General features: G+C 38.8%; 1 protein-coding gene across 1 annotated transcript in view; it reads left to right on the top strand.

Moving 5' to 3' along the window:
* Nucleotides 1-16,308, top strand: part of LOC127424804 (collagen alpha-1(XXII) chain-like) — a 90,477-nt gene that overhangs the window by 3,998 nt on the left and 70,171 nt on the right. The window contains exon 3 of the mRNA XM_051670225.1: nucleotides 1,181-1,747. Coding sequence (XP_051526185.1) covers nucleotides 1,181-1,747 — 567 coding nt within the window. The remainder of the gene's footprint in view (nucleotides 1-1,180; nucleotides 1,748-16,308) is intronic.

Genomic DNA, 16,308 nt, shown 5'->3' with positions numbered 1-16,308 from the left:
AAAAAAAGTCAAAAAAACATTTGAACCCAAGTTAATGTAGTCCAGGTCAGATTTTCATTTACCTTGCATAGTTTTGTTCATGGTTTTTGAGATTAAGGGCATGTCATGCAACCTGTCCATATCAGCAGATGCATAATTTGGCTAGCTTCTACCAAGTGACTGATGAATGTATGCCAATTTGATTAGACGCACATCCTTAAGGCTAGAGTATACTTTTTTTACACCTGCCTTTCCGTCTTGTGCACAGTCAAGTGCTCAGCCTTTCAAACTATGAACCCAGTACGAACGTGCTTGATATGTTTTGGACAGTAAAAACCAGGCACATGGGCAGACTCATACTATCCACATCTCTAGAAATATTGGGATGCAAACGGACCGTATGTGCGAACTGTACATATGACAAAATTTGCATCAAGAGAACTGTGTGCAAGATTTACAGATATGCGGTAACAGAAGAATATTTTGGCCATTAAGGCTAGGCTATACTTAATTTTTCCGCATCCCATTCCATCTCACCCATGGTCGAGGACTAAGACTTTCAAAGTATACTCTTTTTACTGCGAGCACATTTGGAAGTGTTCAAAGCTTTGCGCACTAGGACCGCTTTGAGATATTCTTTTAGTACAGTCAATGCCAGGCACATGTGCAGATGACGTGCAAAGATGCAGACTGTCAGTTTCTATACAAACTAGTCTGCACGTGTACCGTCCATGCGTACTGTGCTGTAATTTGCACCATGCACACTATGTGTGAGACGTACCGGCATTGAAAACTGAGGTATATTTTGACCTTTAGATATCAACAACAAAAAAATCAAAAAAGCATTTTCTCTTTCCTCTTAGAAGTTGATAAGCTTTTTTATTTTGCTAATCTAACTACAGTATATACAGTACAGTTATATGGTTAGTTGCATTTTACGATTTGCATTTAGCAATGTGTTTAGCATTGCATGCGACCATATCAGAAAAGATCTGTGAGCCACTTTTGGGTCGTGACCTACTAGTTGAGAACCACTGGTATAGAGTTCTCTGTAAAATTCAGTCCATGCATACCCCAAAGTGATCCATGGTACACTGACAGAAATGCAAACCTCATAAATCTGTGGCTAAACACAGTGTCATTCATAAACACAAAGGCTGTCCTGTTTACACTCTGTCTAATATTTTGCCCTCTGTCCCAGGCTGCAAGAACGTCCATTATGATCTGGTTTTCATCTTGGATACTTCTTCCAGTGTGGGCAAGGAAAACTTCGAGAAGATCCGCCAGTGGGTTGCAAACCTGGTGGAATCGTTTGACGTAGGTGTGGATAAGACCCGTGTGGCTGTGGTCCGTTATAGTGATCGTCCCACCGCCGAATTCAACCTGGGCAGATACAGAACTCTTGGAGAGGTCAAACGTGCTGCTGCAAACATCCGCTACCTGGGTGGGAACACCAAGACTGGAGATGCCATCAGCTTCACCGTTAATAACATCTTCACGGAGAGGGCAGGGGCACGGCCTGCCGCCAAGGGCTTTCAGAAAGTGGCAATCTTGCTAACGGACGGCAAGAGTCAGGATTTTGTTTTGGAGCCATCTGTAGCGGCAGCAGCTGCTGGGATCAGGTTGTTCGCTGTGGGGATTGGAGAAGCTCTGAGGGAGGAGCTAGATGAGATTGCAGCAGAGCCCAAAAATGCTCATGTGTTCCATGTGACAGACTTTGATGCGATTGACAAGATCAGGGGCAGGTTGAGGAGGCGTCTCTGCGAGAGTGAGTAATGAAAAGTTTGACTTTACACTATAGAAACTTAATGTTGATTTTTACTTCAAGGCCCACATTTTACATTGGAGATCAAGTGACAATCCAACAAAGTACCAAAACTTTATAGTATGAGAGCAAACAAAAATGTCCTTAAAGATACACTGAAATTGTTTGACAAGCACAGTTTTCTTACATGTGTTGATGTATTTCCAGTTGAAACAGGATGTTGAGGCAGAACACATCGAAGTGTCCATCCCCCCCTTTTTTTCAAACAGCCAAAAGCCTTTAGTTTATGCCACTAAAAGCCATAAAACATCAATTTTTATATCATGGTTTAGGGTAATTGGAATTTAATGGCAGCATAATTTGTTCTTTAAAATCTAGCATTGACATTATTTATTTATTTATTATGCCAATAATTAATGCACAAACACATTTTTGTCGGCACAAACAATCTTTATCCTCATTGCAAGTAAAACCATATTTAATGTAGTCTGGGTCGAATTAAATTTTACCCTGCTTATTCAATGGTTCATGGTTTTCAAGGATGTACTGTATGCCATGCAACCTGACCATGTTGACATCTGCCTAATTTGGCAAATTAATTTGACCTATGATTTTAACAACAAAAGATACGGGAATCTTTTCTCCACCCTTTCAAAAGTTACTATGCATATTTATTTTGCTATCTTAACTATGCACAATTATAAGGTTGCTTACATTGTATTACCCTAGTTGAACAGACCAGCAGCCCATTTTTGGCCATGACCTACCAATTGACAATCACTGGTCTAGGGTTAGCTGGTATAGCCTAACATGGAGCTCCAAATTGGCTTGACAGTTGTAAGTAAAAATGACTCAATGCATGCAGATTAAATCTGCTTTTTTGGCATGCATTCCCATTTACAAGAAGGTTTGTACTGTGCCATACAAGAGAGTTGTTGAACAGGGTCTGGCCCCACAAATAAATCCTCTTTTGTCCAGACATTTCTGTGGTTTCATGCCTTGGTGAGTTCTGAGTACAGAGGTGTAGAAAGTACAGGAGACGGAAAAGCTTCTGAGCTCAAGTGCTTTTCCAGATCTCATCTGTTCCACAGGCGAAGATAAACCTAAAATTTTATGTGGGATAGTCTTAGGAGGCCATTACAAACAACAAGCTTGCATTAAAACTATGAATACAGTTTCAAAAATACATAAACCCAAAATATTGAGGTATGTGGTCTGGAACGACCATCCAAATGCAGATGATGTGTATGCGTAGTATGTTTTTAGTGATGATGGATGCTTAGCACACCGGGCTCTACATCAGTCACTAAAATTAGTGGAAAGCAATGTTAGCGCAAAGCACAAAATCGAGCTTGCATAGCTAAAAGCATTTCCGTTCACGCATTTGCACAGAGTATGTTTCGTGCCCAGTACATGATGCATACAGTGGTGAATCAGTGTTTTGTTGAAGGCACTCTCCTTCAACAATCATTGGTATTTGAAGAGATTGTAACACAAGCCTTTATCAATGCCTAATTTAAGCCAGACAGCCTAATTTAAGTCAGACAGCCTTGTGGGAGGATAGGCAACCACTTGTCAGAGATATGGAGAGAGAGAGAGAGAGAGAGAGAGAGCGAGAGAGAGAGAGAGAGAGAGAGAGAGAGAGAGAGAGAGAACATTGATTCATTCTAACCCTTAATCCTGACCCTGCCCAATGCCAAAAGAAATTCCGAACAAGAGATCCTCCCATTTTTGAGTGACTCTTAACCACATTAATGACTCAGAGTGCAGGAAATATCAACCAAAAGAGCTCACTGTTAGCAATGGACTTCATTTTCCAATCAGGGATTATGCTTTCAGCATTTACAAAGACTGGAACTATGTATCAGGTCCAGTTCTGTGATAAACCAAGATCATCTGGCACCATCATTGGCGTCTAAGAATACTGGTGGCTAGAAAACATGGCATCTCCAAAGTCCAAGTTATTTTTGCCTTGAAAATTATAGTCCTAATCTTTCAAATGGAACTGGGCTTATCGTGCTGCATTTTTACTTTTTAATGTACAGCTTTTAATATGTTTTATGTGCAAAGATAAAATGAAATACCTAATTTAAGAACAATTAGTATTACACTAATTTTAATGTAGAGACGTTATAACTGTTTTTACACATAATGCAGGGATGTTTTTTTCATAGGTTTTGGTTATTTTCTGAGAAAAAGAAAATTACACTTTTAATTTTGCTTTCTAAGAGTAGGTTGGGATCAATTTGCCCTCTCTTTAATTTCTCAGAATAAATGGGTGAAGAAACACAAAACTATGAAGAAATGCTTGGGTCACTTTTCATGCTAAAATCAAAATAATTAAAGAGTTTTTCACAGTCATAAATTCTTTTTTATGACAATTAAGCACTAACCCACCCAGTTCTTTGTAGCTTATTTTAATGTGAATACTATTAAAAATAATGCATTCTATAACAATGCTATATTTATTATTGGTATTAGTAATAATATTAGGCTATTTACATACTAAAATATATATTTTTATTTATAAAAAAGGGAACTTTTGTAATTCCACATCATGGTATTATATGTTGTACTGATTTTAATTTATGCTGATTTAATAATAATATTAATTAATTTGTCCATACTCCTAATGATTATTTGGTAGATGGTTACAGAATTAATGACAATTTGGTGGAGAAAATAGGCTTCATTTTCTTTAGTCAAAAATGTAGAAATTTCTTAATTTAATTGTTTTGATTTTGATTTTCTATTGAATATTAGTGAATATTACTCAGACATTTTTTTTAGATGCACCCAAATATGTAATTTTTAACACTGTCATTCCTGAACATTCTATAATAGTACAGGACATTCACTGGGCCATTTTTCAGCCTGCTTGAAATATTTTTAAAAATCAAAGTGTGTTTGCCTGGGCAGCTTCATCACTTAGTGTATCTGGCCTTTGCTTTAGGTCGGTGGTTAACCCATGACCACAGCACGCCAGGTCTGTAATCAATGGTGGATGTTTCTATACTGAACAGCAGTGCACAGCAATAGTGTCGGGTGTGCTTATTTAACCATGTTTGCTTTAGCATCTGCTGTCCCTGTTTCCTTAATCTGCTTCTGATTAGCGTAATGGGGGTTTTAAATAAGAGAGAAAACATTTGATTACCCCTTCTTGTGTCCCAGAGGGCAGTTTGCTAAAACCCACACTGTTGGACAGTTGGATAAATACTAAGAAATATTTTGTGATGGACTTTTCAGAATTTTAATGTAGGATTGTCTCTGTATTGCTAGTGCATTCGCTAGGTTGTTGTGGATGGTTTCCAGTGTTTTATTGTGCTTTGATAAAGTGTCTTGAGTGGTTACTAGTGTGTACTGGGTGGTTGCTCATTGGCCCAAGTCAAAAGAGCCTCTATGATATTCTGGTGCCTAGATATGGCTTGGGTCCTTCCTTCAGTGTAAATGGGATTTTTAAGCCTGATCTCATTAACATTATGTGACTGTGGTGACATTTTTGCAAAATAACATTACATGTTCATTTCACATACTGCGACAGTTCCGAGGTGAAATGTCCACTGCGTGGCGCTAAAAGTGAGTTAAATGTTTTTCCAAACAAATGAGATTTTTAAGGTTAATGCTCTATTGAGTTTTAAATGACCAAAACCTTCATCTCTACCCACTCCGAGCGGGATTCAAACCAGCATCTCCGGCATGCACCTCTTGAGGCCAGGGGAGTGAGGTTTACCCATACCGCACAGCTATCACATACCAGCTGGCTCCACATGAATATGCATTTTTCTTATTAGTGGTATGCAGAAAATACTCCCTGAAAGATATCACTAAAATAAGTGTCTTCAGATCACCGGTCTCTGTGACAGCACTAGAATGTGTAAACAGCAAACAAAAATGTGGCCGCAGGTCAATCTCAAATTCTTTGATAAGCCAATCAGAACGCTTTAATGCACTTTCTGCTTTTAAGTTGAGCGTGCCATTTTGTAGGGGTGTAAATTGCAAGTTTCATCACGATATGATATTTTATCGATTTTCTTAGCTAGCATGTCTTATTCAGTGGCTAAGTCTGATGGAAGTTTAAGAACTGTTAAAATCGTTTAGAGCACCATTAACACACAGTTTTGAGATATCATTCATGTCTGTAGCAAATATATATATATATATATATATATATATATATATTAATTGTAATGCTTGTTAAATTATAAATCATTTTATTTAGTGTGCAAGTTGGACCATGCATTTTCATCCATTACTGTACATCATTAACTACATCTGGAATCACTTGATTCATATTCAGTATTCATTCATATTGACCATGATTCATATTCAGTCTCTACCAGCTTATTATCCTCATCATCTCTGACATGAATTTTACTGTAATCCAATCAAAATTTCTTCCAATCGAAGAAATATAAAGCAAATATATATATATATATATATATACAAAACTATCTACTCAATACAGCCATGATTATAGACTCATGGTCACTCTCAAAATTATAGCCTTTATAACACAGCTAAAGAAAGTTGCCCTTGGTAGAATGCAGTTAGACAGCACTCATACATGCCACCATTCAAACAATGACGCACAACAGACTTTTCATTGCTTATCATCTAGCCAGTCAAAGGAAATGGGTACTAGTATAATTAAAAACAACTCTTTATAGACTACAAAATTTAATTGCTTGCTTTTCACTTAGCAGTGCACTAATTGTGGGGTCATTCCCCAAGAGAAACTATATGAGGTTTTGCTAAAGAGTGCAAGAAATGATGTCATTCTCCAAATCAAAGGTTGCACTCTCTTGTGAGTGAACCTGTGGCTTTCATGTCGCCAGCACATATATTTGACAACCAAAGACTAGATGTGTGTCTCAAATGACGTACGCTACACTGCTAGCTACAGTTGTGGCCAAAAATATTGGCCTTTGGTAAATATGAGCAAAGAAGGCTGTGAAAAATAGGTCTTTATGTTTATCCTTTTGATCATTCATTCAAAATATTCACAAACATCTAACCTTTAATTTAAGTAAACTAATTGATTATTAATTGATTACTAATTGATATTAAATAAATTCAATATTTTTCTCAAAAACACTTTTGCCACAGTTATTGGCACCCCTTGAAATTCTTTTGAGTAAAATATATCTGAAGTATATTCCCAATCATATTTTAAATTTTTAATAGACCTGGGTGACAAGGAACATGAAATCGTCCAGTCATGACTTCCTGTTTCACAGGGGTTTAAATATGAGGTAACACAAAAGCCAAATTCCCTTAGGCTGTGTCTCGTTTGGAAGGATGCATCCTCCGGAGGTCGCATTTGTCGGCTGCATACGTCATGGAGGCTGTCTCGGTTAATAAAAATATATATATATATATATATATATATTTTATTGGGAATGCAAAAAAGGTTAACAATTGTATAAATGTAAGTGCATATACATAAAAGGCATTGACAATAGATAAAAAATAAGAAAAAGAAAGACAAAAAAAATGAGAGACAGCCTCGATGACGTTTGTGACCGACAAATGTGACCTCCAGAGGATGCAGCCTTCCAAATGAGACACAGCCATTGTCATCCATCACAATGGGTAAGACCAAAGAATAAAGTTATGATGTGTGGCAAAATGTTGCTGAGCTTCACAAAATGGGAAGTGGCTATAAGAAAATAGCTAAAGCATTGAAAATACCCATTTCCACCTTGCATTAAATAATTAAGAAGTTCCAATCAACTGGAGATGTTAAGAATCGGCTTGGAAGAGGACGTGTGTCTATGTTGTCTCCACGCACATTGAGGAGGATGGTTCAAGTGGCCAAAAATTCTTCAAGGATCACAGCTGGAGAATTGCAGAAATTAGTTGTGTCTTGGGGTCAGAAAGTCTCCAAAACTACAATCAGACATCACCTACATCACAAGTTGTTTGGGAGGGTTTTAAGAAAAAGCCAACAACAAACTCAAACATCTTCAGTTTGTCAGACACGACTGGAACTTCAAATGGGACTGGGTTCTGTGGTCAGATGAAACAAAAATAGAGCTTTTTTGGCAGCAAACACCAGAGATGGGTTTGGCACACATGGAAAATACCTCATGCCCACGATTAAATATGGTGGTGGATCTTTAAAGTTGTGGGGCTGCTTTTATGCCAGAGGTCCTGGACATCTTGCTCGGATACATGGCATCATGGACTCTATCAAATGACAACAGATACAAAATCTAAACCTGACTGCCTCTGCCAGAAAGCTTAAAATGGGCCCTGGTTGAATCTACCAGAAGGACAATACACAGCAAAATCAAAACAAAAATGGTTCACTGACCATAAAATCAAGGTTCTTTCATGACCATCCCAGTCCCCTGAACTGAACCTCATAGAAAACCTGTGGGGTGAACTGAAGAGGTGAGTCCACCAGCGTGGACCTGGGAATTTGAAGGATCTGGAGAGATTCTGTATGGAGAAATGGTCTGAAATCCCTTGCAATGTGTTCTCCAACCTCATTAGGCATTATAGGAGAAGACTAAGAGCTGTTATCTTGGCAAAGGGAGGTTGCACAAAGTATTGAATAAAAGGGTGCCAATAATTGTGCCACACAAATATTTGACAAACATTTTATTTTTACATTTTTTTTATAAAACTTGTGTTGTATTTGCAATTGTTCGATATCCATTAGAGGATAGATTTTTGTTAATATTTTGAATGAAAGATCAAAAGGATAAACAATAAAGACATATTTTTCACTGCCTTCGTTGCTCACATGCAACAAAGTGGTGGTGGTGTAGTGGACTAAAACACTGAACTAGTACACAAAAGGTTGTTGGTTCAATCCCCACAGCCACCACCACTGTGTCCTTGAGCAAGGCACTTAACTCCAGGTTGCTCCAGGGGGATTGTCCCTGTAATAAGGACACTGTAAGTTGCTTTGGATAAAAGCGTCTGCCAAATGCATAAATGTAAATGTCATATTTACCAAGGGTGCCAATATTTTTGCCACAACTGTACGCTATACACTATGCACTCGGCCATCTAGCATATGAATTTTTGAAAGGAATGTTGTATCGTCTCAAATAAAACACTAATGTTACTGCAAAGACACATTTGTTGTGATTCAGCTGATGGTAGTGGCGTTTCAAACGAATGTGATGTGTTGCCGCTAGCTTTAACGTGTTAGCCAACTTCAGTCCAACACTTAAATCTCAAATAATGTACATATTTATGCAGCCTATTTTTTTAATATGCGTGCACAGTCCGGGTCTGCGCGTTGTCAACACATGCACATAACGTTGACTGTGCTAAAAGAGTATCATAAAGCATCCATATGAGTTTGCAGTCAGAAGTGTATACTTTGAAAAGTTGAGCGCTAGACTGTGCATGAGATGGTATGGCACATGGAAAAGCTAAGTATACCCTAGCCTTAAGGGGCCGTTTATACCAAACGTGTCCTTGCTCTTAACAAGCTAGATGCAGCGCCACAAATAGAGCATAATGCAGGTGTCTCGAGACAAGTTTTAAAAAATTTAGCAGTTCTTTTTACAACACACGGCACTCCTGCATGAGATGCTGAAAGAAAATGTGAGATGCAGCGCAATGGTGAAACACGTCCAACTAGTGCACATTTACTTAGGAAAACAATTTAAAAACAGAGAGAACGATAAAAAAATAAAAAACATAGTTTTTTATGCATGTGCTAGCGTATGCGTTCAAGGTGAGTGACATACATTTTTCATCAGCAGGGTATGCCAGCAATTTAAGCGCACAGCCCAACGTTTCTAACAGCGAATGCTCTGTATGCATAGTCTGCGCATTTGCCTGGAATTGTTTGCACTAGTTAGTGGATCCACAAGGTGGCAACACTCAAAGTTAGGCCATTGCTTTAACAAAGTTGTGCAAGAAGATGACGTAAATGCAAGTGAACAAAAGGATATGAAGGTTAAAACCACAAAAGTGGATGTGCGTGAGTAAGGAGGTCAGGAAATACCAATGCATTTCTATAACTTGAGTCTGAGACTATAAAGACACCTTCATGTTTTGCTGGACATTTTAGTAGGAGGCATGGCTGTGTTGTTTAAACGCGCTAGGAGATGCAGGCGAGGGAGACGAGCCAGTGCGATGGTAAAACTCCATCGGCGCGGCTTTCGAACAGCCCTGCCGAGCATTCATCTTGCGAATCTCCTCTCTCTTCCTAACAAAACGGATGAACTACATCTCCTCACCCGCACAAACAAGGACTTTTCAACCTCTGCTGCCTTGTGCTTCACAGAAACCTGGCTGAGTGAAGCCATTCCGGACAGCACTTTACATCTGCCGGGCTTTCAGCTGTTTAGAGCGGATCACATCGCGGAGTTAAAGGGGAAAACGAGAGGCGGTGGAACATGCTTTTACATCAATGAATGTTGGTGTACAGATGTAACAATGTTAAAGAGGATGTGCTGTCCTAATTTGGAAGCGCTCTTTATTAACTGTAAGCCTTTCTACTCACCACGGGAGTTTTCCTCGTTTATTCTGGTGAGTGTGTATATCACGCCAAACGTGTGTTTGAATGCCACGCTGCAACAGCTGGCTGATCAAATCACAGACACAGAACAACAATACCCGCACTCAGTTATCATTGTTCTTGAGGATTTTAACAAAGCAAATCTCACACATGAACTGCCCAAATACAAACAGCACATTACATTCCCCACCAGAGACAGAAATATACTGGATCATTGCTACACAACAATAAAGGATGCATATCGCTCTGTCCCTAGAGCAGCTTTGGGACTCTCTGATCACTGTCTGTTCATCTTCTTCCAACCTACAGGCAGAAATTAAAATCAATCAAGCCAGTAGTAAGAAACAGAGCGGGAACTACAAGCCTGCTTCGATTGCATGGATTGGAGTGTTTATGAGGCTGCAGCCACAGACCTGGACAAGCTCATAGATACTGTTACATCATATATCAGTTTCTGTGAGGATATGTGCATTCCTATTAGGACTTATTTAAAGTTCAACAATGACAAACCGTGGTTTACAGCAGAGCTCAGGCAACTTCGTCAGGCCAAAGAGGATGCTTACGGGGTGGGCAGGAACACACTGAACAAGGAAATCAGAGTGGCTAAAAGACGATACCCTGAGAAGCTGAAAAACAAGTTTTCAGCTAACGACCCTGCATCAGTGTGGAGTGGCATGAAACAATTCACAAATTACAGGACTCCTACCCCCAACCCTGTGGTGGACCAACAACTGGCTGACGACCTGAATGTGTTCTACTGCAGATTTGAAAGGCCCAATCTCACACCCCACACCCACTCTGACCTTCACTTCACACAAACACCAACACCTCCTGCAACCCCCCTCCTCCCCCCTCCTGCTACTCAACCTGCACTTAAGATCTGTGAAGATGATGTGAGCTGCGTCTTTCGGAAACAAAAGACGAGGAAAGCTTCAGGCCCAGATGGCGTCTCACCAGCGTGTCTTCAATCCTATGCTAACCAGCTGGCCCCCATCTTCACACAGATCTTCAATAGATCACTGGAGCAGTGTGAAATCTCATGCTGCTTCAAACGCTCATTCATTATTCCTGTCCCAAAGAAACCAAAAATCACAGGACTTAATGACTACAGACCTGTCGCCCTGACGTCTGTGCTCATGAAATAATTTGAGAGACTGGTGTTGGCCCACCTGAAGAACAACACTGGACCCTTTCTAGATCCCCTTCAATTTGCTTATCGAGCAAACAAGTCTGTGGATGATGCAGTCAACATGGGATTGCATCATATCCTGCAACATCTGGACAGACCAGGGACATATGCAAGGATCCTTTTTGTGGACTTCAGTTCAGCTTTCAACACCATCATCCCAGCTATATTCCAGAATAAATTACACCAACTCTGTTCCCTTGTCTATCTGTCAGTGGATTACCAGCTTTCTGACAGACAGGCAGCAGCTTGTGAGACAGGGGAAACTCACTTCCAGCACCTGTACAATCAGCACTGGTGCCCCGCAGGGATGTGTGCTCTCCCCACTACTCTTCTCCCTCTACACCAATGACTGCATTGCCAAGGACACCTCTGTCAAGCTCCTGAAGTTTGCAGATGACACCACTGTCATCGGCCTCATCCGAGATGATGATGAGTCTGCATACAGAAGGGAGGTTGAACAGCTGGCTGTCTGGTGCAGTCAAAACAACCCTGAGCTGAACACGCTCAAAACAGTGGAGATGATTGTAGACTTTAGGAAGAACACTCCAACACTGACCCCCCTTACCATTCTAAACAGCACTGTGTCAGCAGTGGAGTCATTCAGGTTCCTGGGCACTACCATCTCACAGGACATTAAGTGGGAGACACACATTGACTCCATTGTGGAAAAAGGCCCAGCAGAGGTTGTACTTCCTTCACCAGCTGAGGAAATTCAACCTACCACAGGTGCTGCTGATACAGTTCTACTCAGCAGTCACTGAGTCTGTCCTCTACACTTCAGTAACTGTCTGGTTTGGTTCAGCTACAAAATCAGACATCAGAAGACAACAAAGGACAGTTCGGACTGCTGAAAGGATTATTGGTAGCCCCCTGCCTCCCCTTCAAGAACTATACACTTCCAGAGTGAGGAAAAAGGCTGGAAAAATCACTCTGAACCCCACTCACCCTGCCCATTACCTTTTTGAACTGTTGCCTTCTGGCCAACGCTTCAGAGCTCTGAGCGCCAGAACCGTCAGGCACAGGAACAGTTTTTTCCCTCAGGCTGTCCATCTCATGAACAGTTAAATTGCCCCATTGAGCAATAACTATGTGCAATACACAGCTTAGTCTTTTTTATATTTATCGAACACATCCAACCTCTTCTGCCATTTCATTCCTCTAGGAAAAAACAAACAAAAACATTTGCACTGTACATAACAGATTTGTATTTGCACTGTACATAACAGATAACAGATTTGTATTAGATGTGTCTTAAGTCCTGAAGAGAAAAAGTCCCATATCGCATAGCAGTATTAATGTGCATAATATGTGCATGGTGAAATGGAGTATACTGTAATTGATAGGCTAAAGCGTTCAACAACTGTACGCATATGCTACCGTACATGTGAAAACCGAAGTATATTTTGGCCTAAAGCCTAGCCCTACCCCTAAAATCTGAGGGCAAATTGGTCGATGTTGTTCCAGGACCAACAAGGATGTAGATACAGGAACCAATATCCATATTATAATGTTCTGGCAAAGGTAAGAACTACCCAACAGTTGGAAATGGGAGGAAGGAACATGGCTTATTTGTTTGTAGGGATGCAGAAAGAGCAATATCTTTATCATTATACTGTATATCATTATAAGTGGATGTCTGTCTCTTTCTTCTATGCTAGCTTTTAAACTACTCCAGCCACTTTGAGAACTTCGCAGTGCTATACTGCAGATATTGTTGACTTTTATATGACAAATTGCTTGCTATGTTCTTCATTTATAAGTAGCTTTGGATAAAAGCATCTGCTTAATGACTCAATGTAAATGTAAATGGATGTCACAGCTCTACTTGGCACATACAGCTGTACTTGAATTCAACAAAAATAGTCAGCCAGGTGTTCTTTTCTCAAACCTTTATTTATCGTGGAGTGGGTGGCACTTTTTTCATGGTCAGGACATGATGTTTGGGGCAGGACAGGGACACGGTCAGAGGTGTGGGCTTTTGGGAGAGTCACTCTGAGGACACTGTATCAGAGAGATATGTAATTGTGTCAAGTGACCCAACCTCTGTTAAGTGGAATTCGCAGTGAAGTTGATGCCTCTAAAATGCTACAAAACGCTATTTATAGGAGCGATTAAAGAAAATTACAGGGTCAGATCATACATGATTGTCAGGGACGTGATCAGCCGTTGTGGTTTGGGTGTCTGCCTGGTTCATGCCAAGAGTGTGCATGTGTGGGAGAGAAAGCGAGAGCGAGAGAGGGATAAAAAATATATTCAAAAGAATGTAATGAATGGCATATTCAGGTATTTTGGTATGATTTTTGTTGATACCCTGCCAAGGTAAGTCCATGTTAAGTGAAGGCTTAGATATGGTGTAATAACAATGATGAAGTGGGCTGACCAGTGCACTTGCAAAAAAAGTACGCTGGTACTACCATGTTGGTTTGGTCGTGGTACCATGGTTTTACTATAGGTTTTTTTTTACATGTACTGCGGTATTACATTACCATCTCTTTGCAATGGTACAGCAACAAAACTTTTTTGTTAGTGTGTCCCTGAATGTCAGAACAGCTGAAAGAGCATTACTGTAAATGGAGTCACTAATGTGTTTTCTTTGGGTGAGCTAACATTATTTACACACCATTTACTCTAATTCCAAAAGTTCCAAAGTATTTATATCCAATTGCTAACCTGAGACCAATTCCAACGCAATACACCTTCACAACTTTGCTTTCATAAGCTAATGTAGGTGAAGCCATTTTTTAGTGTAGCAATTTACAGTTTTACTCTAGGAAACCACAAACCAATACTTGGGATCATCATTTTTCTTTTCTTTTTTTGCCACTACAAATGAATATTTTGGAGGAGAAAGACCCATTGCATCTGGCAAAATATGCAAAACACATATCCAAAATATACTGGATGTACATGTACAGTTTTCATATACTAGTGGAATTTGAATATGTAGCTACATATATGCTCAAAAATATGAACTGTAATGTTCTTAAATATATATACAGTATGGCCATATATCATATTTATAAATGGGGAATTTGTTTATTTTTGCATAATGAATTATATATCATGAACAAGATGAACAATTATCAAGGCATGAATCAAACTCGCCAAAAATTCCCACTTTTTCTGATTTGGGTTTCCATGGAACATTTTTCATTTATATCTCTGCATGTGGGCAGGGACTTTGTTCAATTGCCCACATCGCATCACCAATGATCACCATTAGTCTTGCCATCATAAATTGACAACTCTCTTTTTAAATTAATGACTTTCGTGTCACTTTTTTGACAATAACAGCTAGTCATTGTTAGCAGTTAGCACATGAGCTCTGACACATAGTGTTCATGTGGGCAGCGCAAGTTTGAATCCTTCTTGTGACATTTCAAGTTCCTTCCTCAACATTTCCTGTCTTCCTCACTCTCCCTTTTAATTAAAGTTGGTAAAAAGTCCAAAGAAACAATAACAACTCCAATAGGGTCTAATATTAGCATCCTTCCTTAGCACTAGCAAGTTGCTCTCTACAAATAGCACATTCCCATTACGAAGGCCATAGTAAAGCAGGTTTGCTGGTGTTGCCTTTCCTCCTGTCACCAGAGCTTTAACAAGCTATGTATCACTATTTGTAATCTGCCCGTTTGAATGTCCTAAATTATAACCACTCTGACGTTAGCATAGCTATGCTCAACCATACTGTAAGCTCACTGGATCAACCTGTAACTTTCCCCACATCTATCTGCCAATAGAGTCATAAGTTATGCCATGATGTCTTCTCTGAAGGGCTTGAATGGATCCTCTAACATGCTGTTTTCAAGCTGAGAGAGGAAGATTCATAGTATTACAGTGGTAATGACACTCAAGTGTTAATTTCCATCAAATACCAGTAAAATCTTCATGTCTTCAAAGAGGGAAATTGAATTACTCAATGTTCTCTCTTTAAGAGCTCTGGAGACTTAATGGGTTTTTGTTTAAGAATCAGCTTTGTCTCAAAATTACTTAGGAAAATTGGACACAAATTTGTGAGACATTATTGACTTACAACATTATAGAGCTGTGTTGCACTTATAATTGGTTCTTCCTGGGAACAATTTGTTGAGCATTTTATTTATTTATTTATTTAGTTAGTTAGTTATTTAGTTTAGTTTTAGTCTTATTTAAATCTCTGACTTTTGATTTGGAGTGATTTCGGATTGAAATCTCTGATTTTTGAATCGGAGCACAGTATGAGACATTGTTGAGATTTCTTTTAAAGAAAATGTTTTTTTTTTTTTTTGTATATACTGAAAATGTTAATTGGTTGTTCCCATGTGATGACCTGTTAAACTGAATATTCATTCAGCTGATAAATGATTAAAGAAAAATCAATTGGTAAATGCTTAAAAAAAAAAAAAAAAATGATTTATTATTTTGTTGTCAAATTTATCTGCATTTTAAAACATGGATTACGTGAACAACTTTAAGTGGCATATATATATATACTATTGGTCAAAATTTTGAAACACTCATTCTTTATTATAATTATAATTATTATTATTATTATTATTATTTTTTTTTTCATATTAGAATAATAGTAAAGTCATCAAAACTATGGAATAACATAAATGGAACTATGGGAATTATGTTGTGACTAAACAAAATCCAAAATAAATCAAAACTGTGTTATATTTTAGCATCTTCAAAGTAGCATCTTCACACTTTGCCTAGAATTTGCAGACATGTACTCTTGACATTTTCTCAACCAGCTTCTTGAGGTGTCACCCTGGGATGCTTTTTAAACAGTATTGAAGGAGTTCCCATCTATATTTGGCACTTATTGGCTGCTTTTCTGTATTATTTGGTCCAAGTCATCAATTAAAAAAATAAAAAAATAAAAAAAAATACATTAAATTTTAG

The sequence above is a fragment of the Myxocyprinus asiaticus genome, chromosome 34 (genome assembly GCF_019703515.2).
Source record: "Myxocyprinus asiaticus isolate MX2 ecotype Aquarium Trade chromosome 34, UBuf_Myxa_2, whole genome shotgun sequence".
Classification (NCBI taxonomy): domain Eukaryota; kingdom Metazoa; phylum Chordata; class Actinopteri; order Cypriniformes; family Catostomidae; genus Myxocyprinus; species Myxocyprinus asiaticus.
The sequence above is the reverse complement of the archived record's forward strand: the minus strand, read 5'-3'. Positions and strand labels throughout refer to the sequence as shown.